We start from the raw sequence: 27,541 nt of genomic DNA on the forward strand, positions 1-27,541 counted from the left end.
ATTATTGGTCAAATCCTTCGGAAGGAACGGTACTGGCATCTTCCGGTTTCTGTAGCAACCAATTACCCATTTATTCGCCACACCTAACACAATTAACGTGTTGCAAGCCACACTGTGCCACATCCAACCTGGAAAAAGGCGCTAATTTCAATTAACGCGCTCAGTCGCGTCTAATCGCGATAAGGTTTTCCAAATCTCTACTAAGATCGGTACCTACTGTACATATTATTTTAGGAGAGTGGGGATTTCATGCCACCTAGCAACGACCGGAACGCAACATTAGACTAATCAATCTGAATAACCAAATCTCTTTTGACTTCCTCTCAGTGATGCCTAAATCCTAGGCATTGTCCACTCTCGAAACCTCACCAACGTCAAATATAGAACCTCCGGCTAACCCTGTTGAACTCCGAACGAGGATATGGAATTGACGGGACGCCATTCTTTATAGCGAAATCATGGATGAAGATAACATGGATATCGAGGCCGAGGCCTGGAGACGAGACCGCCTCGGCGACGAACCTATATATTGCGCCGCACCTCCCCCATCAGACCCAGACGACATCATCTGTTATGGATCGGATGAGGAACTTGATGATGAGGCAAAGATCGCAAAGAGACTAAGATACGAGACTCAGGGACTCCGATTTTTACAGGGCAAGCCCCCACGAATCTTCTCTGCTTCTCTCCATGGTCCTTTCGAAAAGGCGTCAGGATGGAACAATCCTTGGCTGCCGAAACAACCTGTCATGAAAGATACCATCCCCACATCTCAACCTACGCCGAAGCCTCTCCCAGCAGTCAAAAAACGCTTGCGCAGACATCTCGAACGAAACAATATTATACCTAGTACAAGTAACTCAATGCGCTGTCACCTGCCTAGTCCCGAAAGCAATCGCGAATTGCCACTTGCGGGTAGCCCTCCAGAAACGGACAAACGCAGTCGGATACAGGCTTGGGCGAAGGATGTATCTCGAGGAACTGTACTAGAGAAGGATGCTTTCTGGGCGCCTAACCAAGCCTATACCGAAGAATCCGATGGTTCTAACAAGAAACGACCAGCCGGGAAGGATTGGTTGAAGAAGCAGTCAAAACGGAAGAGACTCGGCACCCCGCAAGGTACAATTACGACGTCTACTCCCACGCCACTACTAGCCGCGCAGGCACAGACTCGACGTAGCTCAGTACCTACAAACACTGGCCAGACTTTGAAGCCCACCATTCCCGGGACGATGGCCAGCCAAAGCTTCGAATTGGCAACTCCATCTTCCACCGCTAACCAGAGTGTTTCAGAAGCTCCTAAAGGAGGACAATATAAGGATTCCATAAGGCATGAGACGATGTCACCACAAGCCATTCCATCTGAAATATACGACGCAGCTATCCAGAAGTCGAATATCCGATCCATAAGTATCACGGTTGATGGCATAAACCACCAACCATCTCCCACCAGCGATCAAACCCCCAAATGGGTTCCAAATGCCGAAACACAGGATTACGCGAAACAAGCCTGCGAATACCTAAGAAATGGGCAGTTCCGTCAGAGCCAAGAAGCAGATGATATAGGCTCTGAGAGTTATATAGACGAGAGTTTCCATTACCGAACTCGACCCGCGAAGCAGACTTTGGATGTGGAAGATACAATTACAGACTCCTGTCCTAAACCGACTCAGACTAGAACCCCCTCACCTCCAGTCCACGAAGATGCGGTAAATATCGCAGTTCATGAAACCAAAAAGCCGCATCAACTCCCACAATCAAGTCCAATGTTGAGACAGCAAGTTTCCAGAGAGCGAGAAGCAAGAAGCCAACGAGCCAGAAGTCTTCCTGATCCAATGTACTGTCAGGAGGAAGGTAGTGTCAGTGAGGGCAGCAAGGAGTACTTCTCAATCCCTTCACGTTCGAAAATAAGAGCGTCTAAGGATCAGCAAGCACCAGTTGAGAACTCAAATTCAACGGATAATGGTTCAAATAACGTTTTGATTCCACCGGAAAGCGCTATTACGCTTCACATAAAGAGTGAGGTTATACGAAATGACGAACAAAACCCAACCCACGACGATCTTCGTACATCGCAAGCGCTACATGAAGAGAAAGTGGCTACACTCTCGAGAATTCTTGACGAGGTCAAAAGATATCCAACAGAAAACCAACCGGTGGTAAATGGAGGATCTGCTGGTGATCCAATGGGCATTGATGGAAGTACATTATATGATGCTAATCAATTATCCACGAGTCATCACGTATTCAAAAGGCCAATTCCAGACGTCATAGCAACAATCGAGCCAAATGAGCCACCGGAAATCACGATGAAACAGGCAACACAAGGGGATGAATCTGATACTGAATCCACCTTAGTCGTAGTACCACAGTCACGGCTGGAATGGGGTGTTGCTGAGATTCCGGACAAATCTGCGGTAGAGTCGAATGTGGTTGGTGAGAGCAAGGCGAGCACCATAGAAATCAAGACTAAAGAGGTTTTTGATCGAAATAACCCAACTGAGACGTCTCAGTTAGAACATTCGGAAACTAGCCCGCCACGAAGTCCATGGGTTACCGAATTAGCTCCAGGGGCAGATCTAACGATCGAACATATTAAGTCAGAGCCGGTGGATGATATACCCTCACCTTCTCCTTGTCCATCTCATTTCACTCTATTCAGTTCTCAACCTAGTGGTCATGGAACCCCTGTAATCAGACCATCACAGCAGAGTCCGTGGGGTGGGAAGCTACTGGAGCCCTTGAATATAGAACAACATGGGCATCACTTAACAGATGTGGAGGCTATATCTACACGCACGCATCCTATCGCAACGACTTCTCAAGTACATCAAAGTCCTTGGGCCGAGTCAAGCACGGGCCTCAAGCCATATCCCAAATACTCGCCCCTTTCGCCTGCTCCAGCGATTTCTAACGAGAAACCACTGCAGCCGCACTCCCAACTATCAATGGCCACTGTTGATCCAGATAACCAATGTCTGGAGCCTTTAAAAGAGAACCCGATTACACCTCCCCGAATGCCTGTATCTCATATACGAACCCCTGACCTGGAAAGATCGATCAAGTCATTCGCTATGTTCAATAGTCCGTCGCCAAAACGCCAAGGTCAACAGTCTATCATGCGCTCCTCGTCTACTGGCCATCCACAGGGCACTTTTCCTGTCGCCTCAGATAGCGAGCGGTCAACCCGGCGAGTGACGTTCGCTCTATTTTCTGATGATGGGGACGATACCGAAACCCGACGACCACTTAAGGTCGGAAAAGCCGCATCACCTCCACCCAAAGCAATAGTCAATACCGGGGACGAGGATATGGGCGAGCTCTTCCATAACCATTTCGATATCATGAAGCGGCGCGCTAGTGGTGAGAAGGTCCGGCGTCGATCCCGGCCATTACTCCCAAGCTCCTCGCAGCAGATGTCCGTAAGCCCGTCGGTTGGTGCGATGGCTGAAGCTTTTCAGGCAGCAGATGCGTATATTCCCCGCGCACGCGGTAGTCCTATCGAAGAAATCAAGAAGAATCCCAATCAGGAGATACCCAGTGGAAAACAATCGCCATGGAGAAAGGAGAGTCAAGGTGTCGACGATGTAGCGGACGTTATGAATAACTTAGACGATTTCCTTAATGCTTGGGACGTGGAGACTGAACTTGAGAAGTCCAAACAAGAGCCTAGCAGAGGAGTACAGAATTGGGAGATGGACCTATGAAGAAGAATATGGCTTCATTACGATGACACGGTATACGGGAGCAAATGAGGAGTAGGCTCAAGTTATGTTGATACCCATATACAAGCTTGCCTTTTTAGCATAGCTCGGAGTTCGGTCGGTTTCATGGGTAAATGGCATAGCTGCGAGTACGTTAGAAGTTGTGTCTTTTAGCTAGCAACGATACGGCACTCATTATGTGTTTAATGTACGAATAGACTGCTGGACCTTGTGTTCAATTTGTTGAGACACTGTTCAACGACTCTGCTGACCTGAAGAGGTCTATCGTTATCTAGCTATATGTCTTTTGATGAAGTTGTTAAACTCATAGTATCTTTCATGATATGCGTAGCTCTTGTTGAAGCACCTAGGAATATTCGTTGGCAACTTTCTACTGCATTTGCACATATGTCCTGGGGTAATCAAACAGCGACATAGTGATCTCAGGGGCAACATCGGTAATGCTATCTAATTCGGTGGTTTCTCCCATACTGAATAAGCCTGCCGCCCTGAGAAAAGTATCATGAATTATATAAGAAGCTAGTCATTAATACCATCATGGTAGTGGAAACTTCATAGGAAAAGAGAAGATGGTGCAATTTTCTTGTTTTATTATATCTTCGAATCACGATTGTACCTTTACAACCCCTTAGGGGCCCCTTTTACCTACATATACATGAAATAGACCCCTCAAATGCATATCAGATGGCAGTAGCGTAAATATAGGTAGTCATGACTCTAACAACAGTACCGAGAAGAAAAGGGGACCATTATTTACCTTATAGGTCATCGACTTAATGATCATATATCCAACTCCGACTTGAACACAGGTTAACACCGTAAAATTAATGATCATAAGACAGTTTTCTTGATAAAAATAAATGTCACATCGTCCTAAACTCGAGTGCAATACCCGCACGTCGTGTGGCTGGAAGCAATGGAAGAACCAATCGCTCAAGTGCTTGGTGATAGGAGGGCGAGCACCATACGAAAATCCAGGAAACCCACGAAGGCCAGACCAAAACGTCGCCTGTGGAAGAGATCGAACTGGTTTAAAGCCTCCAGTAATGTCCACATAATCAGGGGCATCAAAGGAATAGTTTAACCATGACCGGCGTAAAGTATCTAGTCCACAAGAGCTTGTTTGCGTATCACATCTAAAATGAAAGCATCATAACAAACTTCAACAACTACTTTGTCTCACTCTCACATAAACTTACCCGCCTAAGGTTTTACCTCCGTATTCAACTCTCAGGCTGCTGCTGATGAGGTCCTTCTAAGCATATACACTGCTTAGATGGGAATAGTTAAATCCATTTACCATCAACACCTCAAAACGAGCCTGATCAATCAGCCGTAGAGGCGGATATGTTGAAAGCTCGCATAAATGCTGCAGTGTCATGCCGTCATCGTCTAAGAATCATGAATAGAGAAACCCAATGATCTTGATTTCAAGTGATACCGTGGTGTAGTTACAGATTGTGAAGTCTTCTCTCCTTCATCGTGACGAAACACTATCTGATGATTTCCGCCCTAAGAGGAGCCTGCGGCTTCAACTGTTACCCCTATTATCTGCAGAACCAAAATGCTTATATAAGCTTCAACAGGTCACAGGCAGTACTTGAAGTCAGATTAAACAAGAGCAAGAATTTTTAAGGGATTACGATAGCAAGCGCATCATCCGCCTCGCTAGCCTATAGGAGGAGGTACTATACATAACTCAATGCTCATGGCAAAAATAAGCATTGACTAGGTCGCCCTTGCAGAAGTTATAATATCGGTGAACGGATATTATTAGCTGTTATCTGGTATTTGCACACCGTGCCTGTGTCACAGCAGTTGCTTTCTTCATTAGCGCCGGCGAGCTACTGGCCTAGATTCTTTTTCCCTAATGCAGGTAGGCGGCTTACCTGCGTAGCGTAGCTGTCGGAGACGGGGGCCACAGGAACAGGGGCCGGGCTGGTGGGTAAAATGGCTTAGGCAATAAATAAGCGTGATGAGAGAGTTTCCTTGGCGTCTCCGAGACTGCTACATGACATGACTCGCCGAGTCGCCTTAGTCTCGCGATTAGACCGTTATGTGCCTGGAACACGAGGATCACCGTTCCCGAGGGTCCTAATAAAGTTGGCCATCTACACGTGGCGGCGGCTATCGCTAGTCTCGGATCTATAAAAGTGCGTATGTAGCAGAGACAGGTTGCGCGTCCTGGATCGTAACGCGATGAGCCTTACGGGAGATTTGTGTCTTGATCAGCGCGGTAGCGCTTTCGTTGGACGCAGGTCTAGCGAATTTACGACGGAGTAAATCCTCCACTAATCAATAATAGATGGATTGGTAGATTGGTGACCCCAGGGTAGGATTACCTAGATGTATGCGTGTGAATGTACGAGAGATGTACTCCGTACAACGGCGGTGAGAAATCGAAATAAGCGGAACGGAGCGATAACGCAATATGGGATACTACATTTCTCCATGTCTAGATCTTGGGATCAGCCGCTAAGGTCGGAAATGGGAAACTGGGATAGTACGTAGCTGGGGAGTGCTGAAACAGGCAGCTAGGTTTGCCCGTAGCCTCAACATGATTTGATCCCCCCCTTCGTCCCCTCAGGTTCCAGACCCCTCGGATTGCAGCTCCTTTCTGATGCGGGGAGGTTGTGCAAGCTGATCTGCATCCCACGCCACTATACGGTCCAAACATTTGGCTTGGCCAGATATATTTGCACACACCACGGAATCGCATCTCGCGTGCACGACCTCGTCTAGAAAGGTTATTGTTGAACGAGGTCATCTGCTCATATGCCAAAGCTCAACAACCGCGCGACGGTAGAAAGGCTCAACAATAAACGGCCGTTTGAGCGGGAAGAGCTGGGCCTCGTGGGAAGTTGGTGGTACAACATATTGCGAAGCACAATGACGTAGAAATGGGGTGATAAGATGAGCTATAAAGGGTGTGAAGGGTTGAAATTCCCATCTCCTTAGAGATGTCCCTTCTTTAGCGTAAGATGCGACAGTTGAAAAATCGATGTCTTGTGTGTCTGTCACCACTCGATGACAAGATCAGGAGACTTCTATGAGCTGTTAGTCATTAACGCTGTACTAGGTAGGCTGGCGCTCTGTGCCTAACTAACGCGCCCTATGCTAGCAACTGGTCCATCTTGTGCCATCCATAGCGTGGTTTATTATAACCGTCCCACCGATCGCACATCTTCTTGATTTGTGTGAACCCCGTGAGAATGGCCACGGGATATATTCGGTATCGTATGTCCCGTCGCTTGTAACCATATTGTTGGGCAAGTGACGATCTTTTTAAGTTCCTCATTTAAGACGTCTGTACCGATCATAGCCAACCTTAGGTACATAAGGCAGCGTGGGTTAAACTTGGGACGGAGCATCAGGGGGTTAGATCCATCTAGAACTTGCGCGATAGCAATGGCAATATCTGAAATCCGAAAAAAATGACTTGTTTCCGGACTAAACAAATTTCTCCATCTTTGTTCGCGTACTAGGGCTTCGTCCTTGATGTGAAAACCCAAAATATCAAGGCAAGTAGGTATCTGCAAGGATACTACTTCCATACTTCCAATCCATGGATATGCCGAATTGCATGTTTAATGATTAGGCGAGATAGAGTAACGCCACTAGGCTGCTGGAGTAGGTAAACCCTTGAGAGACTCGAAACCGTCGAGGACGGGACCATCTCAGCCTCACTGCGTTTTGGCGTTTTAAGTGCGGATTTAAAATGCGGACGACGAACGCATTACTACCTTGGCCCGGCTAATAGCAAATGGCCTCACTAACCATGATTGCGCCGGTTGACCGGTCCAAAATGACTAGAAGTCCAGAATTCTCGGGCAATTAAAAAAGACGAGAACGGCCATTGTCAGAAGCGATTTTCGACGTAGCACGAAGCAGAGTCGGATGATCTTTGTTCAATTGTGTCAATCGTAGATGAGGGGAAAAGGTCTAGAATAGTTATTGCGACACACCAAGACGGGACTGGTACATAGTTGACCTTGCTTTAGACCCCTAAAGAAGAAAAAAAGAGAAGATTCCAAAGCAAGTAACCAGCTTCCAAGCCCTGGGGATTGACTTCCATGAAAAGTCTAGCGCCCAAGAGGTCCATAATACTGCATAGTAGTGCATAGTAGGTCATTATTTCTAGGAAAAAGGGGGGAGGGGGGGATTAATGTGGCCTGTGCTTCTAGCTTCGATGTCGCTTCGTTGCTTGCAACTCCCTGTCTTCCATAAATCAGCCAAGCCCAACTATGACGTGTGTATGATGCACCACCTCGGGACCGCATTAGAATATGTACGAATGTACTATCGATGTACTTTTCAAGTTTAACATTGCGCTCACGGCTTATCTAATATGGGCAATTGCCAGGTATACAAATGTGCTATACTTGTCTGTACCTACCACATATGCCTTAAGCGCATTGAACCAAACAACTTTACAAATATCAAATGCGAGATGGTAAAAGCCTTAGCTGAGATCATTGAATCTTGGACGGGCAGAACAGGTTGGATAGAATGTATAGACTCATAGAATAACGGTTGCACTATTACATGGTAGACGCGTAGGTAGCGAATTATAAAGTTTGAAGCACATACTCAGTAGGCAGGAACAAAGAAGTCTGTATGTTAATGAGGTAAGAAGATATCATTATGTCATTTGCCTCATTTGCCTCATGTCGTGTGTTATTTAACAAAGGAAAAAGTTCCACCGAGTCATCAGCGTTCAAGGGTCCCCTTCCTTATCCCCTTATCCCCCTTATCCATTCACCCCAACTTTTTTTTTTGGCCATTTCGTCATCGAGCCTTTGAACCCTTTTTATTTTCTCGGGTTTCACTTTTCTCCAATCTGATCCTACGGCGCCAACCGAATTAGTCACCTACATTATCAGACTTTAACAACGTTGAACCACTGAACCATTGAACCAGAATACCTCGTAACAACGTTCAATATTGAAATTGGAACCAGCACTTGACTAGAAGGTAACACGACGCTGGAGGCACATTGGACTGACCGGAGGCTCAATGGGGCTTATATTTCGTGATCGTCAAAAGCCACCTCTTAGTGTTGGGTCCTTGGGTCCTTTGGGGGTCCTTTTTTGAAGAGTGGGTATTCCACTTCAGTACCAGTGAGTAACCAGTTAGTTTTCCCCTTGCGCTTGACGATGAAGACGCGGCCTATGGTTTATATTATCTCCGTCTCCACGCCTCACGGTGTTGTGTCCCAGTTGTCCCAGTTGTCCCTAGTCCACCCAGCCTACTTAATCCACCACTTTCAACCCTTGCCGCCGTCGCAAAGTAGCGCCATTGAATTGCTGATCATTACCTCAGTCGACAATTCCTCTTGCCCTATTAGGGTCCAGAAACTTCCGTAGTCTCGTCCCTCTATGACACTTAATACCCCCCCGAAATCTACCTAGTACCTAGCCAGTCCACCTTACCTTATTACCTACCTTGGTTCTGTCAAGTCCTGTCAAAGTACCTTGGCCTGCACGAGACATTCGCCTTGCTTGATCAAGTCAGGCAATCCGAACAGCGCTGCCCCCCATCCTGTCATTCTATTTACACCCATACTTACAAGACCTCACGTCCATTTACTTACACCCTTCAGGGCCAGGGCACTCTTTTGTCCTATTTTGAGTGCGACCAAGTTGCGTCTACTTACGTCTAAGCAGAGATCGCCGGTGGTCCAGGCCTCATCGCCCATTCCACACGCACACACTCATACACACCACTACTGCTAACTACTACCGCTATTACAACCATTGACCGGACCACACGCAGAAAAGCAAAAGGGTCCCTCTAGCCTGAGCAGCGTAACGAAAGGAGAAAAGGTTGTTTCTTCTGACAACCGTCATTCCCCTCCACTCGCCCTCCTTTTGGTAGCTCTATTGCCATCCGTCTTCCTAGAACTAGACCCTGTTTCTGTCCTTCGCCCTCCACTCGCATTGTCTGCACGTTACTGCGCATGCGGATGTTGCTGCCGCCTTCGAACATCTTCTGTGTCTTACTTATCCAGCTTCGGTTTCCCACGCCTCAGCCACACGACGCAGGGAGAGACTTAGATAATCGTGCCACCAACGCCATCACAAATCTACAAACAACCTATTTCTTAAAAAAAAACTAGAAAGAACGTATATGAATCTAATACCGGTCGTCATGTCGATTTTATAAGGGGCGGATACTGAAATGGGAAGAAAAAGTTGGACCTCTCATAGAAACGACGTCATCCGTAGGATGAAATCGAAAATGGCCCCAGACTCGACGAGAAACAACGACCGCCTAGCAACGACCACAACTTCTACCACTACCACTCAACATTACACAATGAAGACGTCTACGAGACCACCTCTGGTCTCATCACATTCCCACTCTCATCCTTCCCGGCGTGCCCAGACGAACATGCAAGCTTTTAGGGCTAATAGAACTACGACACCCATGGCGTCTCCCCGCATGCCTCATTCTGTCGGCCAACCTTATCCTCCTAGTGCTAAACTATCTCCCGTCATGACGGATATTCGTTCACCAAGTCCCAATTATTTCGGCCTAAACGTTGACCATCCAAACGGTGATGTTCGAGATTCAGCTGCTGCTCCTCTCGATCACTGGAGTCCCCCAAGCTCATCCGTCAAGTCCTTTGGTGCTGCGATACCAAAGCAGGTGCCTCTCGATGCCAACCCAGAGTTTGAAGCTTTCAGACGTCAAGTCGATGCGAACCGATCTAAGGGTTTCAACCTAGGCAGCTCTCATTTCGCTCCGCTTCAGTCACCTTTGTCTTCAAGACCTAGGCCCCCGCGTTTGTCCACCAATCAGAGTGATAACTCCTCGGATTTATCTAGCTCCAGGTCTTTAAACGGCAGGGTCCACGATGGTCGGATGGACATTGACACAGATAGCTTACACGACTCTGCGTATGTATCATCAGACTCGAAGAGGAACTCGGAGGTGTCGCTGAATCCGCCCTCTTTTAGCAACCTGCCACGGTTCGAGTCTCCTGCTCGCGCTGACTCTCCCTTTGAGGCCTTACGAAGGACGACTTTATCAAAGGCTGAGGATCGGCATCCTCGACTGTCTTTACCCCAGGAGAAGTTCGAACAGTCATTGGAATCCATGAAACCCCGTGCCGAAACGCTGCCGACAGCACTTGAAACCGGTCCTGGACTCATTCAACCAGATCAACTCAAAGATATGCTTACGAACGTGCCCGAAAATGAGTTCCTTTTGCTAGACATCCGTGTATCAACTCACTACGCGCGGTCGCGGATTCGCGGTGCTTTGAATCTTTGTATACCGACGACTCTCTTGAAGCGAGCTACGTTCAACCTAGAGAAATTACAGCAAACCCTCCAGACTGAAGAGGATCAACAGAAGTTTGCGCAGTGGCCGAACGTCAAGTACCTCATAGTGTACGATGGCCACTCATCAGAGAAGCGGGATGCAGTATCGGCTATGAACATGTTCAAAAAGTTTTCAAACGAGGGCTTTTCTGGAAGACCCTTTCTCCTACGAGGTGGTTTTGATGCCTTTGCGACTGAGCATCCTACATTCGTCGATCACCAGTCAGCGTCGCAACGGCCAGGTACCTCTGTTTCTCCGGAAGGCGGGCGACCGAGCTTTGCACCCGTGATCGGCGGCGTAATGCTTCCGTCCAACGCTAATAACCCTAATCCATTCTTCAGTAATATTCGGCAAAACATGGATCTCGCGGACGGTGTCGGTCAGATGGATATTTCAGTGCCATCTAGTTTGGATTCTAGCACACTCCCCCATTGGCTTCAAGATGTGACCAAGTCATCAGATCATGGCAAGAAAGCTTCTGAACGGTTCCTGCAAATCGAGCGCAGAGAACAATCTCGCATGAAGGAAGCCTACGCATCCTTCAACACATCTGCGACTCCAGGTCTTCACACCGGTAAAGTCTGCCTCTCTGGAGTGGAAAAGGGTGGCAAAAACCGTTACAAGGACATTCTTCCCTTTGAACATGCTCGTGTCCACTTGACCGGTCGACCCGAGGGCGTTTGCGATTACATCAATGCAAGCCACGTTCAAGCCTCGCGAAGTTATAAGCGTTATATTGCGTCACAAGGGCCCCTGCCAGCCACCTTCGACGTAAGTCCATCTACCGTGTCACCCCTTGCGGTGTCTGAGACTAACTATCCTCTTTTTAGGACTTTTGGTCGGTTATATGGGATCAAGATGTTCGCGTCATAGTCATGTTAACGGCGGAGTCGGAAGGCGGTCAACTTAAGTGCCATCCATATTGGCAGAATAGGGAATTCGGATCCATTAGGCTCAAGCCGTTATCCGAAAAGAAGGTGTCGCTTGATATTGACAAGCATCGGTCAACGCCTGGGGCTGCGTCATCGACAAGCAACACGTCGGAGTATGCGCGACGCCGTGCTAATACTACCACTACGTTCGAATCTGCCCAGAACGTACAGCCTTCTCAGCCCCAGCCTGAGACCCCTTACGTCATCGTTAGGAAGTTCGCGCTGTCACATTCCTCGCATCCGTTCTCCCCTATGCGTGAGGTCACTCAACTTCATTACGCCTCATGGCCCGATTTCGGTGCGCCGGCCCAGCCATCCCATCTATTAGCCCTTGTCGAACTGGCCAACGTGATGCAACGCGCAGCGCTGCCTGTTAACGCGAACTCGATCGCCGCATCAGTTGCCACCGAGAATCCGGCAGCCATGGGCTGGTATGAAGAGCCTGAATCTAATGCGAACGCTCGACCGATGCTTGTGCATTGCTCTGCTGGGTGTGGTCGAACTGGTACCTTCTGCACAGTCGACAGCGTAATAGACATGCTAAAGCGACAGCGTCTAGCAGCGATGCATCGGCCAGATGCCGACGGAGACGTGAGCATGACTGAGAGTTCTCCTGTTCGTCGAAGAAGTGCCGGCCCCAATGGCCTTAAGCTCAGGCTAGAGGAATCTAGACATGGTGAAATAGAAACTGGGTGGCTCGAGAATGCGGACCTTGACTTAGTTGAGACAACCGTGGAAGATTTCAGACGACAGCGGCTAAGCATGGTCCAAAGCTTGCGGCAATTTGTCCTCTGCTACGAGACCGTGGTGGAGTGGGTCTGGAGAATCCAGGAGAGGAACAATCGTTTGGCCGGTGGTAGGGGACGCCCGCGGAGCGAGATTCTAGAGGTCCGGAGATGAAGAGAACGGCGGAGCCCTCTCGCTTAAACACGAATTAAAGGTCGACTTCAGTTTATCGGGTAGGGATGGTGAATCTGGGGAGGGCTCATGGAAAAGAACTGCATAAATTCGCATTTGGCATCGACACAGCATTCTGACATGGTCGGAAGGTTCATATCATTGGCTAGACCGTCTAGCCAGGTAAGGCGGCAACGGTGTTAGTAAGGAATCGGAGTTATTATAGGCGTTCTTGGCATCACGGCATGGCATATTCGATTTTCGTTTTTGGAGCGAGACGAAAGCATAGCACACAATTGGATTCGTAGAGTAAGGGATACATACGGTAAGGGGAGACACAAGGGGTTAACTTATAAGAGTGCCTAAAAGCAGTAGCCACGTCGGCGGCAGGGATTTTGTATATTATCGGCGGTTTGGGAGAAGGGTGTTGGTGGATGGGCGCTGCTACTAAATAGTTGATACCGTAATTCGTAATGGCGAGTACCGACTACATACATCGACTCGTTGATACGAAGCAGAGATGAACAGATACACAAATCGATACTCTGCATATAAATTTCTCATGCCGTCAACAGTGATGATTTTGAAATTCTCCGTTCCTGTTCATGGGCTTAAATCTTGTTGATGTGGTTTTCTGCCTCTGCATCACCCCCGAAAGGGTGAAAGCTGTCCAGGCAATTACCCTTAATCACGAGGAGAAACCTGGTAGATTCATCTAAAACATCATAATCACAGCCACAACATGACAGCATCACGGAATAAGAACAGTCACATAACATCCACATATTTGCCTAGAAATGGCAAGACCTCAATGTATTAGCTTTGCCCGTCTCGCGCCGCTTCTAGGATTAATGTACACTTTATAAAATAGTCGTGTCTTGGACTCTGACCCCGCAAAGCCGTCGCCATATCGATCCCAGCCCCCGGCACCACACCGAAGCCCAAGCCCGTTGCGACGCAGCATTCCGGAAGACGGAACCAGACACACCCACACATACACCCCGTGTCCCAAAGCAAAAAGCGGCAAGCTTTTATTTCCAGAACTTCTGGAGCGAGACCTCCTTGTCGTCGTGCTTGTTCAGGATCTTGGCGGTGGCCAGCTCGAAGTCCTCCTGGGTGACGTGGACCCTGCGCTCGCGCAGGGCGTACATGCCGGCCTCGGTGCAGACGCCCTTGAGCTCGGCGCCGGAGCAGCCGTTCATCTTCTCGGCGATCTTGGTCAGGTTGATGCCGCGGGTGAGGTTCATCTTGCGGCTGTGGATGCGCAGGATGTCGGCGCGGGCCTCGACGGACGGCGGGGGGAACTCGATCTTGCGGTCGATGCGGCCCGGGCGCAGCAGCGCCGGGTCGAGGATGTCGAGCCGGTTCGTCGCCATGATCACCTTGATGTTCTTGGTCGGCTCGAAGCCGTCGAGCTGGTTGAGCAGCTCGAGCATCGTCCGCTGCACCTCCGAGTCGCCGCCCGACGACCCTTCCACGCGCGAGGACCCGATCGAGTCGATCTCGTCCATGAAGATGATCGAGGGCGCGTGCTCGCGCGCCATGACGAAGAGCTCGCGCACCATGCGGGAGCCCTCGCCGATGTACTTTTGCACGAGCTCGGAGCCGGATACTCGGATGAACTTGCAGTCGGTGTGGTGTGCGACGGCTCGGGCTAGTAACGTTTTTCCGGTACCGGGAGGACCGTAGAGAAGGACACCTTTTGGTTGGGCGATACCGAGAGACTCGAAGAGTTCGGGGTGCTTCAGGCCGAGCTCGATAACTTCCTTGATCTCTTTGATTTGCTGATCTAGACCACCGATCATGTCGTACGTGCTGTCGGGCACCTTCTCCACCATCATGAGGGATACGAGGGGGTCGACGGAGGACGGAAGGATCTTCTCGAGTTTGTAGGAGTCGGATAGGAGCGTTACTCGTTTGCCCACGGTAAGTTTTGCTATATCTACGGAGTCGGAAACGTCGACGACTGCGAATAGTCAGCTCCGGCGAGGGGGTAAAGCGAGTTCAAGCCAACATACCATATTTGCCTTCTGGATGTACCTTCACTAATACTTTCTTCGTTCCCATCACCTTGACCACTTCACCAACATACGATCCGGGTTGCTGCAGAAGACCTAATTCTTCTCTCAACAACCGCACTCTCGAGTTGTAGTCATTACGCTGAGCCTCCAGACGTCGAAGAACGGCTTGGCCCTTAAGGATCTCGAGCTTCATCGCCTCGATCTTGTTGTGGTAGTAGTTGTCGAGCGCCATGGTTGCTAGGGCCCCTGCGGGAATATGTTATCGTGTGTGGCGTAATTCAAGCTCCCGGGAATTGGTAAGGTGATTTTTGCGATGATTATGGAGTGGAGGAAGTGTATATTATGAATGGTGAGGATGATGAAATTGTAGATTGTAGTTGGTGTTGGGATAAGGCGACGAAAGCGATGGTGAGGCTAAAGATGCGCCAATGATGGCTCGGACAAGGGTAGGTCAGGTAAAGCTTAGATCTGGCGCAGGCAGGTGCTGCACAACGCGTTCCGGAACTACGGCAATACTGAATTTCCGCTTGAAGTACGTAGTGACGGTTCGGGGCCGTCTCAACCGACTTATCTAAATTTCGATATGAACAAAATGCACAAGCATGTTGCATTGAGGTAAGCTTGCAGGTTCACATGCATTAATTACGTAGGGTACTATAATATTACAGAGAGCTTTCCAGAAACCTTTCAAGCAAGTAATCTGTACAAAAGCCTGTTCAGATGACAATTACATTTGATATTCAGTCAATCACCGAAGACCGCAGCTGTACATACAACACAATAATCTTGTTAGTACCAAACTGAGTGCCAATATTGCTAAAAGATATGTATTGAATTATAGACATCGAATACACCTAGTAGTTCCTCCTATCAAAAAGGCGTCGATAGCTTAAGAGTAGTTGCGATTTAGCATGTTTCTTAACAGGCGCGACTGCCGGGCTTTGTCTCTCCAAAGTAATACATGTACATGGTAGTACGAAATCAAAGTCTCTAAACAGGGGTTGAAAGAATGCTGCAGCATCGACCCATCTTTGGGGCCAGTTTGGGGAAAGGATAGCACACCTTCATACGCCATAGGGCTCCATAGCTGCTTCTGCTGCCTGTAAGTTCCTTGCAACTTCCCTGTAAAGACGTATGTAATCAGCGAATTTCTAGGCGGGATGGGTTTAATCGGGGAACGCTAACCATCGTCCACTCACACTGGAAATAATCACGAGGATTAATCACGACTCGGAACTAGATTTACTGGATTTACTGGTCTGGAACTTCACTCCACCATCCAACCCGTCCATCCACCCATCCTAAGCACTATCCGTCAGCCATGTGCTGCGTCCGTGATAGCACCTAAGCCATGTTTTCGTGTGTTGCATGAGATCTGACTTAACGGTTGTCGGTAGTCGTAAGCTGGCTTTCAGCTTTTTAATTACAGTCCTTTCTGTTTAACCCTACATACGCACCTAGGCACCTATTGGAGTATTGGAAATATCGGAATAATTTGGTCTTGGTCCTGGTCCTAATCATCCATCCCTCTTTTCATTCCTTCCCTGTTCAAGTTTCTTATCTTTCTTTACCTAAAAATTCCTGTGATCAAGCTGCTTGTTTTGTCCATCCAAAGTTGTTTATCATCCGAAGATCTCTGTCTCGCGATTCGCCAGCGAGACATGCTGCAGCAACATACAGCACGCTAGATCTGCAGCCGAAAGGCATACCATACATTCCTTACAGGATCCCCTCCAAAGGCTCCATCGAAACATCGCCTGGCTCTCCTCGTCATTTGTCTTTGGTCGGTTGCCAGAGTTGAAGCTAAATTCGGATACTGTCTTCCCTTATCCAGCTGAACTGCCTTTGTCTTAGTTCCAGAAAAACAACTTTTCATGTCCCACAGCTAGTTTAATAATTACGCCTTCTTCGTTGGCAGCGAAGGCCTCGCATATCTTGCTAGCGATGGATCCCCCTTCGCAAGATAGCAGTAGCTCTACTGCACCTCCCTCGCCATCCGATACGCGACAGCAACCTGTTCGACGCGAAGTTAGGGAAATTAGAAGCGTGGAGATGGCTCCAGAAAGCTATCAGTCTAGTGAGACTGTGCGGAGAAGAACAGAGCAATCCTATGGTGCGTTGCCGTGATCTAAATACCCTTTCCCTCCACATAGCCGCGTCCCTAAACCTAATTCCCACTCTCGTGGGAGTCGATCGATGTCATACCAAGCTCCTCTAGCCCCTCATTAGAAGTAGACTTTGACTAAACCTGTCTCTATGGCCAGGCACACTTCAAACACCGCCGCCCGCAAGCAGCGGCGCGCAGTATTTGGGAGAATCCACTGCTCACGACCGATCGCATTCAAGAACTGGAAGTCAGCAACCCCGTTCCCCCCTATTAGGTCCGGACCGTGGCCGACAGCGCCCTAGAAAGCCCGCTATGCCACGCAGAGCCTCATCGAACACGATAGCTCCTCATCGAGGTGAGGTGTTCTCAACGGACGATGACGTGAACGAGATTGAGAATGACACCGTTGGACGACAACCGCCCTTCTCTCCTATACCACCTTACAGTGGTGAGTCGGCAAGACCACCTTCTGCACTAAGACGACGAAGCATGGCCCCGCCAACTTTGTCTCGAGTACACTCGAGCCGTAGTGCCGGTCCCGATGAGGAAGGTATTGATGAGCTGGTAGAAGAGGAGGAAGATGAGGAAGAAATACACCTACCATCACAGTCGCACGACGGAGATGCTGCGCAAGATGGACCTCCCGACGACTCTAGTATTATTGGAGACGAGGACGATGATGTCAGCGACGCCGAGAGTTTTACCCTGAAGGACCGTCAACAAGCCATCAACGAGACACACCCGTTTGGTATCAGGATATGGAAGCCTGCGTTGTACAAGAAAGACCGATCGGTTCAGAAGACTGCTGAGGGTGATATTCATTCTTCTCCTGGTGGTCGGGTTAGTCGTTGGCTAGTCTTATTTAATATCATATGGACATTAGCATTTGGTTGGTGGATGGCTTCCTTTGCAGCTCTTGGCGCGGCAGCCTGCTTCATCTTCGCAGCAGCTCCTAGTGGGAGAGAATACGGCCGCGTATTATGGGGTTTGGCTGGCTATCTCTTCTATCCATTCGGGAAGTTCGTGCGACTCGAGCAAGATGAAGCATATTTGGACGAAGATCAAGGTGAGGGTCGGAGCATCAGTGAGTACGAGCAGTGGCAAAGTGGTGACCTGGAATATGGCCGGCTTTTCTTTGGTCCTGAGCGAAACCGTTCGATTATAGGTCGATCAAGAAGAAGCATCGATTCTGAACCTAGCGAGACGGATAGTCTGCTTCCACGTTCAGGCCGCTACGAACACTCGATTGACCCGGGACGACCACTGAAGAGACGTCTTTTCGGTCGAGGACAATGGAATATCGGTCGAGTTATCTTCTTCGTCTTCTTCTGGGGCCTTATCACGCCTTCTCTCCTTATCACCTCCGCCATCTGTTGGTTTCTGGTGTTTTGGATTCCGATGGGCAAAGTTACCAACCTCCTTTTTGATCACCTTAGAAGGCATCCACTGGCTTTATCTTTCGAGTCCGATATCAGCATCGCCAGGACTTCAGATGGCCCGCATTCATCCATTCTCCTTTGCACGTACCGAGCTGTTGGCCCAAAGTATTGGAAGTATACTGTCGATGGCACCAACATATTCCTCATCAACCTGATGGCCGTCGTCATCTTTGTTATCTTTGACTGGCTTGTGCTTGATTCCGTCCTCCACATTGACAGCTTCATAACTTCTCCAGGTTTCTTGTTCGTGGCCGGTTTGTTCTCCATTATCCCCCTGGCATACTTCATTGGTCAAGCTGTCGCATCTATTTCAGCCCAGTCTTCCATGGGTCTTGGTGCAGCAATCAATGCTTTCTTCTCGACGATCGTAGAGGTCTTCCTCTACTGCGTTGCGCTCAAGGATGGCAAGGGCCAGTTGGTGGAGGGCAGCATCATCGGGAGTATCTTCGCCGGTATTCTCTTCCTGCCTGGATTGTCAATGTGTTTCGGCGCCATCAAACGCAAAACCCAACGATTCAATGCCAAGTCTGCCGGCGTCACTTCAACTATGCTTATATTTGCCACTGTTGCTGCGTTTGGACCGACCCTTTTCTACCAAATTTATGGCACTCACGAGCTTCGATGCCAGAGCTGCACTGATTTCATGTGGACCGGAGAACGTGATTGTCGCCGTTGCTACTATTCCCAAGTACCAGCTCTCGATGACCGTTTCTACATCGAGGCAGTACGTCCGTTCTGCTACGGGGCTGCCATCTGTCTTTTCCTTTCGTACGTTATCGGTCTGTGGTTTACTCTTAGAACGCATGCCGCTGTCATTTGGAATACCGAAATTGATGAGAAGAAGCACGAGGAGATTCAGCACCATGCGGCACGGATGTCCGAAGTACGGAACCTGGCTGACTCAACTGGTGCCGATATTCGAGACAGCAATCTATACAAGCGCATTTTGGGTCAATCGTTAAGACAAGTCGGACTAGAAGAGAGTCGCCACTCACGTCAGGCATCGGAGGGGTTTCCGATAAATGGTGGTGTTCAAACGCCGCACAAGGTTCCCCCGAAGGACGACATGACTCCGGATAGCATTGGTTCGAATGTTCATATTCCTGGGTTTTCCGATGCAGAGAACAGCAGCCTTGTCCGTAGCGTCACCGAGGTAGCCGCTACAGCAGCAGCTATTGCGGCCCGCGATGCTCGAGGAACACGTCGCTTCTCAAGCCAACCATCCAACGCAGGAGCTAGCACTTCGGCGGCACGTCCTACCCCCATTCGCACATCCACTTTTCCTGTGGAGGCGGAGGAAGTTGGTGAGCACGCCCAAGCTTCCCACGGTGGACATGATGCGCCCAACTGGAGCCGGACGAAGAGTTCAGTTATTCTGATGGGTGCCACCGTGCTCTACGCAATCGTTGCGGAGATCTTGGTGGACACCGTGGATGTCGTCCTGGACAACTATGCAATCGATCCAAAATTCCTTGGTATCACACTATTCGCTTTGGTACCCAACACCACCGAATTTCTGGTAAGTATTGGTCCTTTAATTTTACCATGAGCTTGTAACTAACCTTGTCATAGAACGCCATTTCTTTCGCCATGAATGGAAACATAGCGTTATCAATGGAAATCGGTTCAGCATATGCCCTACAGGTCTGCCTTCTTCAGATCCCCGCTCTAGTCTTCTTCTCAGCAGTCTACCCTCTGCAACCAATAGGCGACTCAGATCCCACGCACTATACCTTCAGTCTCCTATTTCCGCAGTGGGATATGGTAACCGTTATATTGTGTGTGTTCCTGCTAAGCTATATGTACGGCGAGGGGAAGAGCAACTACTTCAAGGGCAGCATCCTGATCTTGACGTATTTGGTGGTTGTGATTGGATTCTACTTCTCTGGCTACACGGATGCCAAGATGGGTCAGATGGGCGTGAGTCGGTTTGACACGCTTGGGCCCGACGGCGTCTGGCAGAGTTACAAGACGATTGGACGTGGGACCGGCGGACGAGCATACGAGGCAGGCGTGGATTTTTGAAAAAAAAAAAAAAAAAAAGCTCGTCGCAACTTGGTTGACGAGTTTCTCCCTTAATTTTGTAACACGACCGCGATGTGATCGCGGATTTTCAGATCGCGATTTTTCTACGTAATTGTGATATCCCCTAGGACCCTTTTTTCGTCGCGGTCAACTGCATAATCAGGTGTTAATTATATCGGAGTACGGAGGTTTCTTGTTAGTCCCTTTTGGTCCAAGTTTTAGGTCTTTTTTTTTCTTATCATGGCAGCCGCTGGGCTGCTTCTCTCTATAGTCTAGGCATTACACAAGGGCATGGCGAGGCGGAGTAGAGTGGGTAAATAAGATACGATACGCATCATTAATAGATCCTATACTGTATGAGATGAAGACTGGCTTGGGCGTTGAATGTATACGTGTATGTGTATGCGTAGATGGCTTGGGCTTTTGTGAATGGTAGGGGACTTTGCTCTGACGCGGAGTCGAGGCATGGTCGACTAATGGGTTGTTTGCTAGTTGACCTATCGTCTCAACTCATACGAAATTCGTGGTATTTCAGTTCATACAGTTTAGGTCCTATGAAAATGTAGTGTATACACATAATACACAATCCATTAACCAGCCTACTGTTCGTTGTTGATACCAAAGCGTTTCAGGGAAATCCGGAAATCGGATAGGAATGGGAATTCATGCAGCGGAAATTGATAAATTACGAGATATTGAGGGCCCTTCAAGATAATTCTAGACCGGATTTAATGAATCAGGGAATCACGAAAGGATAGTTGGGCTCTATGTATTTATTCGTGATATTTTAACATCGTATCAGGATGCTTCTATATTTTGTAGTACACGTAATATGAATTAAGGGAGCCGCTGGAATATCGCGAAGGCGCCAGAGATCAGTGGCAAGCATAGTGTCAAACATGTAGGCGCCGACAACATGGTTGCGAAAGACATGTTATCACAGGTGCTTCACAAGGCGATAGCGATATTACGTACGGCTACTATCAACCATTCAAACAGAGGCTCTTCCTCACCTCGCGCGTCAAGCGCGCGAAAGCAATGAAAAGATAGAATAAAGCCTGTCAGACGTCCGACCATCGCCCACCCCGGCCGCGCGCCCGAAGGCAAGACCGCGACAAATCGGGGTTGAGATCATCACCACTCTCTATACAGCAAAAGATCTGTCGCCAGAAAAATTGCCGCCACCCTTGCGGGCAGATCGAAAGTAAGGAGCAAAGCGACCAGAGGCCTCAGTGCTCCCGTAAAAATTGATTTTCACTCTAGGGCAACGGGGATATCGTTCATCAACCAGGGTGGGATCTGTGGCTCCTGTAGGGAACACAGAGTGGGACGAATACTATAGAAATGATTCTCTGAAGTATTGTCGACATGAAGAAGAAAGGAAAAGAAAATTCCAAAGGTGGGAGGGGGACCTGAGTATTTATAGGTTTTCGAAGGAGGGCTGGAGGGTCCGTGCGCAGGTTGCAATCAGCCAGGGTGTTCGGCGGAAGAATTTTCCTTGTGGTAGTGGGGCTTGTTTGCAGCCGTTCATTGGTCAGAAAATACTACACAGAAATTTACGCAAGTACCTAGGTATTTTATTTTTCTTCGAACCTCTTTATTTCTTTGCGATGTTATTGGCCCTTGAGAATTCTCATTATTCAAAATTCATCCGAGAATAGCTTAGCTTCCTTTCAAATCAGTAAAATTTTCACTGTGATTTTGCTAAAATGCTGAGGATACTGTGCTATATGAACCTAAAATGCGGCTCTGTGGAGCCTGAAGTGGTACGTGCTTGCCAATATTGAGTCACACCTTACTTTCCGCCCTGAATTTTCAGCCAATCAGAAAAAATCCAACCGCTGCACCTCACATCCAAATCAGGACTAGCGCCAAAATTCTGCCACCCTGCGCTGATTCTGCCCAGCTCCACCGCCCTCCAACCCTCCTTCGGAAAGGTATAAATACTCGGGTACCCCTCTCCCATTTTCAACTTTTTTTCCTTTCTTCTCCAGCTCTCTTTGCCTTTTGGCTTAGATCAAGTGTAGTATCTGTTCTTTTCAGTTTAATCTCTGAAAGAGTCCTACTTGGACTCAATCGTGATTATTCTAATTTTTAGACCTCGGGAGCGCACCCTCTGTGCTTGCGCATGGTCGCTCCCACCGTGTCCCTGGTATCACACTGCCTCCAGGTGACGCGAACCCTCTTCATTTTTTCATTGCTATCTCCAGCTTGCCTGGGGATGTGAGGAAGAATGCCTTTCAATCGCCTTTATCTTGAAGCATGTCTTTCCTATCTTATTGAATTGCACTGCCTATCCACGTATGGTTGTTACAATCGCGATGTTTGCTCCATGGCCACACCAACATGCTATCACCCAAGTCGCCCATAATGTTAATTCCGCACCCACCACATCCACCACATTCCCATATTTGAATAGTACGAGCACCTTGTCATCACATACCAATATAGATACTAATTAAACTACCCACAACTACCATCAGTACCACGTGCGAATTTTCAAGCGGCATCTTAGACACCAACACCTCCTCGTAGCTCAAATATGTAGAGGCTGAAAATAGTGAGGTACAAGCTCCTCGCACCACAGAGCCATCAGCAAATCTCGCGAGAAAAGCAGGTCTTGCCTCGTAGATCCGACAAACCCGGCTTTTTATCAAGCGAAGTAGGTAACACTAGAAGGCATCATTTTCACACGTCATCTCATCTTTTGGCTCCTAATTAAAAGCTACAGTAGTATTGATTGCAGGTTACCTAGATCTACAGCTACGGATTTGCATAATACAAGTTTACTCATACAACCACTCTTGATGTCCCGTTCCCATGCTGGCATGCTGATTAACCTCTAAACTCGGCTAAGCCGTCATCCTCTTCTAGCAACGTGATAAAAGAAAATGGTGTAAACATGTGACCAGCGAACTCGGCGTACTTGGATTGCGCCTCGACCCACTGCAGACGGAGGGAATGCAACTAGAAATACTGTTAGTCGGTGCTATTTTATGTTTACTGTGGAAAAGGATAAAACTTACCATGGCACTGCAACCCTCCATACAAATAAGGATAGCGCACGAAAGGAAAAACCATAGATAGAAAGCGACGACAGTCATGAAAACACCAAGGACGCCTGGTTTGGCTAGTGATGGACCAAGCGTCATGTCCCACAGAACCACACTCAGCTGCTGATGAGCAAGCGACAAGGCCCAGAGACGTAGGTAGGAGGCGGTATGGGAGACACAGTTGAGGCAGAATTCTATCCAATAGATTAGCACGCGTCATAATATGGAGACAGCATATCAGCATAAACTTACCAATCGTGTGAATGACCTGGTGGATCATAATTTCACTGAATTCGAACTCTTCGTGTTCCTCATCATCACCACCGTGTGCGATCATAGCGACACCTTCACCGTCATCCGTGTCCACACTAACGCGACCGTTGCCTTGGATGTGTCCGTCACCATCTTCGTCGTCAAGCGCCGAGACTCTCGAAGGTTCGCCTATTCCACGATAGCCTTGAGCGCGAGCCTTGTTGTGCTCCCATCGCAGGTAGAATGGCTTCAAGAACAACAGGATGGGGACTTGGACGAAGGCGAGGAGCAGTAATATGACTTGCACATTCTTCTGGCCTGGGTACAATGGGACATCCAACGTGCCGGGTTGCAAGAACATGTAGATCAACATGTTCAAGAGTCCGGGGGGTTGCTCTCCGATGCCAAACCAATCCACAGACCACTTGTAGATGATGCAAATGACAAGGTAGCCAAAGATAGCTTGGAAGAAGATCATACCCGGGATAAAGTTACCCCAGATATCGATGGGCTTCTTGAAATGCCTCGCGTTGAAGTAGGACAGGCAGAGGGAATATGTCATGTGTGCCCATCCAAGAATGATAGACATCTTCATCTTGTAACTGTTGGTAAACAACAGGTCATTTTCCGTGCCGTGCCAAAACCAATCAAGACCAAACGGATATCGGTAATCGCCCTTGAGTTTGGCAATGAGAGGCTGTCCCTGCTGCCATCCTTCGGGAACCTCCCATTCCCAAGCACTGTCGAAGAAGGTAAATGTCTTGGAGAAGACATCGTTGTAGATGAGACCGGTAAATAAAGAGAAGGTGGCCATGACTAGGGCAATATATCGACCGTAGTAAATCATGGCGAACAGTTCGAAGGTGACCTTTTTCAAAGGCTTCTCCCAGTAGATCATGGCCACGGAGGCAGCGAACATGATACTAGCATGACCAAAATCTCCGAACATGACGGCGAACAAGAAAGGGAAGGTAACGATTGCGGGTAGAGCAGGGTTGACCTCTTGGTAAGTCGCCGTACCGTAAGCATTGATGATGGTTTGGAAGGCCTCTGTAAACTTGTTGGTTTTCAGGTAGGTGGGAGGAGTCTTGTTTGTTCTAATCTCATTGATAATGGACGGAACGGATAGGCCTGCGCGGTTTGTCACGTCCTGAAGTGTAGTGCGAATAAGGGGTAGGTCGTTTGTAGGACACCATCCCTCAGCGATAAGAGTTCGCCTCTGTCGATCGAACGAGAAGAGATTGAGGGTTTGATAGGCAGCCTTCTCCTTCGTAATGAGAATCATCCAAGCCGCCAGAGATTGAGCAATTTGGGTCAGCTCAGCTTCGAGGGTCTGCTGCGTGTTGTGCAATACATTTTGAACATCGTTGAGGCGGGCATTAACCTCGTGCATCTGGTCTCGGCGAAGATCACCGTTCTCATCAACGCTATAGATATCAGCTCCCATAGATTCCGAGATCTTTCGAATCTTGGCTAGGATCTCCTTTCCATGAGCAAAAATGACAAATACGTTCTTGTTGATAGACTCATTGTTCGTCGGGTCAACCAGAGGTTCGGGAATCTCGGACTGGTTCATGTAAAGGTTTCCACGTAACGTCCTCCACAGTATACGCTCGAAGGCAGCTACACGGTCGCGATTTATGACACCAGCGACGAAGCCAATGTTCATGCCAGAAAAGGAACGCTCAACGTCGCCAGCCTGGTTATGTTGTTCCACGTCTTGGAGCAAAGGAGCATCGTCGTCCTCTGTCGATGCCCTAATCTCTTCGACGTTACCGTGAGCGCGATCGAAGAATCCGCCTGCCTCGCGAAGAACCCATCGCCATTCGGTCAGCTCAACCTCGCGCTTCTTCAGCGTCTCGTAGCTGTCATTCAGCTGAAAGATGCGTTGCTCGAGACTTTGGGTTCGCTCGGAAAGTTCGTCTATCTCGGTGGTGGTGGGAGGAGCAAGCGTTTCGACCTCGAGATCTAACGTTCGTAGAGGGATGTTCACCTTTTCCATTTGAGCATGGAAGTAGCCTAGTGGTATGTATGTTAGATGAGACACGGTGGTCTAGGGGATCAAGACGCTCCAGCACTTACGTAGTTGGCGCTCAACATTGTCAAGCCTTCGAATCTCTTGAGTGAATGTTCGCTGGAATGCACTGACTTCGCTGTTGAGCTAGATGGTTGTTAGCATCGTTGGATGGATGCGGGATAGATGGCGATGGTAGGGGATGAGGATGGCGTACATCTCGAAATTGGACCAGTCCAAGTTCTCCCAACGCGTTGACGCATTCCCTCCCGATTTCGTTAGATATATACAGCTGCACCATGCTCATGTCCGCAGAGCGGAACATGGACTGCTTTGAAGGAGCCATAGTGAGGGCGCACTGAGCTCTCCAAAGCCAGATTGGTGGTTCTCGATGGTGACGAGGAAATGCGAAATGAAAGCTCTAAGAGAGGAAACGAATAAGCGAATGAGCTTGGTTTAGACGTCGTTGCCTTTGCAGGGGCCGCGCTACTAGTGTGGCTTGGAGTCACGAGGCGTTTATGTGGCGCATAGGTTATATTCTTTTACCAAATAATTGCTAGTAAAGAGGCATTGCAATGACTGCTACAATGACAACATTATGTCAGCATGACGTGTCTTGCTAGTTTTACTTCTAGATTAACGCTCTTGCTGGCCTGGAAACTTCACCAACACAGCATGGAACAGTATGAATAAGAACTATAAATTCACTTATATATTCAATTGCGTTGATATAAAAGAGCATTACTACTCATCATCTCAATATGTCCTTGCTTTTGGGTATAGTGGACGTTACGTAGCTATATATAAACACATACGGTTTACGATCTTCACCCTTTTCCATTTTCTACTATTTCTCATTAAGCCAACTTGACCAACAGGAGTTGAGCTGTCTTCTCACAATCATAAGATATCATAACTCGGAGGTCCTCCGATCGAAACGGAGTAAAACTACCATATAAACTCCTGTGCGTATTAGTCAGGGATCGTATACTTCATAGTCGGTACCCCGGTCCTATAACCATCCAAACTACAAGAGTGTTTTATGTAGAAAGAAGCTCCGGGAAAGCTGAATACTTTGCTTTAGCCACGGCAGCCGCGGGTAGTACTTGGATACGGAATTTCCTGACCGGACTGAACCTTATGCCGGATAGCCTGATTACCTTACTATCCAACAATAGCATCGCAAAGACATAATGCGAAGATACCGCAATGAACAAGCAAAAGCGTCTCATCCGAAAGGATTATCACTGCATTAGGCAGGAGGTTGAAAGACAAAATCCAGAGGTTGGATATATGTATACAGACAAGAATACGGCGGACGGCTTCACTAAACCCATGGAACCGGGAAACCATACCGAACTCTAAGACTCTTGAGGCTAAAGAGTTTTTAAACGTTAATTAAAATTTACTGGAGCTGTGAGGGCGTGTAGGAGTACGAAGATACTGGGAATCCTAACGAGTACGTGATGGTGACTTAGCAGCCTAGCGGAACAACATATAAGGGGTGCCACCTTTTGGTTGTCATATGGCTGGGTTGACCTTCACCAACAAACCCAACCTGCCTTACCTACAACTTAAGTTATAAATAAACCAAGCAACACCGAGTTTCCCCTATCGAGATGCTCAGTTTGAACTTCTCGGCGGCGAAGTTTAGGGTGAGAATAGTTGCAAGGTTCTTATTATTGACTAGCATCTAGCCATAGCCTAACAATTTACAATGAAAGGTCCCAAGGGCATAATATTTGCC

General features: G+C 48.4%; 6 protein-coding genes across 6 annotated transcripts; 3 read left to right on the plus strand and 3 right to left on the minus strand.

Moving 5' to 3' along the window:
* The first annotated feature begins 210 nt into the window (after positions 1 to 210).
* On the plus strand, positions 211 to 3,967 carry F4807DRAFT_408448 (uncharacterized protein). Its single transcript, XM_047996435.1, has one exon. The coding sequence runs from the start codon at positions 459 to 461 to the stop codon at positions 3,705 to 3,707; it is 3,249 nt and encodes a 1,082-aa protein (XP_047858133.1). The 5' UTR covers positions 211 to 458; the 3' UTR covers positions 3,708 to 3,967.
* Positions 3,968 to 10,687: 6,720 nt separating this feature from the next.
* F4807DRAFT_408465 (protein-tyrosine phosphatase-like protein) lies at positions 10,688 to 13,439 on the plus strand. The gene is made up of 2 exons (XM_047996436.1): positions 10,688 to 11,825; positions 11,885 to 13,439. The coding sequence occupies exons 1-2, from the start codon at positions 10,827 to 10,829 to the stop codon at positions 12,884 to 12,886; spliced, it is 2,001 nt and encodes a 666-aa protein (XP_047858134.1). The 5' UTR covers positions 10,688 to 10,826; the 3' UTR covers positions 12,887 to 13,439.
* A 224-nt stretch (positions 13,440 to 13,663) lies between these two features.
* Positions 13,664 to 15,530, minus strand: F4807DRAFT_408467 (26S proteasome subunit P45 family protein). Its single transcript, XM_047996437.1, has 2 exons — positions 14,902 to 15,530; positions 13,664 to 14,849 (listed from the first exon to the last, which is right to left on the minus strand). The coding sequence occupies exons 1-2, from the start codon at positions 15,134 to 15,136 to the stop codon at positions 13,915 to 13,917; spliced, it is 1,170 nt and encodes a 389-aa protein (XP_047858135.1). The 5' UTR covers positions 15,137 to 15,530; the 3' UTR covers positions 13,664 to 13,914.
* A 1,318-nt stretch (positions 15,531 to 16,848) lies between these two features.
* On the plus strand, positions 16,849 to 20,475 carry F4807DRAFT_456168 (Sodium/calcium exchanger protein-domain-containing protein; the record flags this gene model as incomplete). The annotated part of the gene is made up of 3 exons (XM_048000842.1): positions 16,849 to 17,017; positions 17,169 to 19,969; positions 20,023 to 20,475. The coding sequence occupies 3 exons, from the start codon at positions 16,849 to 16,851 to the stop codon at positions 20,473 to 20,475; spliced, it is 3,423 nt and encodes a 1,140-aa protein (XP_047858136.1).
* A 2,711-nt stretch (positions 20,476 to 23,186) lies between these two features.
* Positions 23,187 to 26,267, minus strand: F4807DRAFT_408470 (V0/A0 complex, 116-kDa subunit of ATPase). Its single transcript, XM_047996438.1, has 5 exons — positions 26,012 to 26,267; positions 25,863 to 25,941; positions 23,781 to 25,799; positions 23,502 to 23,722; positions 23,187 to 23,442 (listed from the first exon to the last, which is right to left on the minus strand). The coding sequence occupies exons 1-5, from the start codon at positions 26,138 to 26,140 to the stop codon at positions 23,311 to 23,313; spliced, it is 2,580 nt and encodes an 859-aa protein (XP_047858137.1). The 5' UTR covers positions 26,141 to 26,267; the 3' UTR covers positions 23,187 to 23,310.
* A 181-nt stretch (positions 26,268 to 26,448) lies between these two features.
* On the minus strand, positions 26,449 to 27,527 carry F4807DRAFT_408473 (uncharacterized protein). Its single transcript, XM_047996439.1, has 2 exons — positions 26,879 to 27,527; positions 26,449 to 26,791 (listed from the first exon to the last, which is right to left on the minus strand). The coding sequence occupies exon 1, from the start codon at positions 27,145 to 27,147 to the stop codon at positions 26,959 to 26,961; it is 189 nt and encodes a 62-aa protein (XP_047858138.1). The 5' UTR covers positions 27,148 to 27,527; the 3' UTR covers positions 26,449 to 26,791; positions 26,879 to 26,958.
* Between the last annotated feature and the right edge of the window lie 14 nt (positions 27,528 to 27,541).

The sequence above is a fragment of the Annulohypoxylon truncatum genome, assembly GCF_022578515.1.
Source record: "Annulohypoxylon truncatum strain CBS 140777 unplaced genomic scaffold F4807scaffold_3, whole genome shotgun sequence".
In the NCBI taxonomy this organism is placed as follows: Eukaryota; Fungi; Ascomycota; class Sordariomycetes; order Xylariales; family Hypoxylaceae; genus Annulohypoxylon; species Annulohypoxylon truncatum.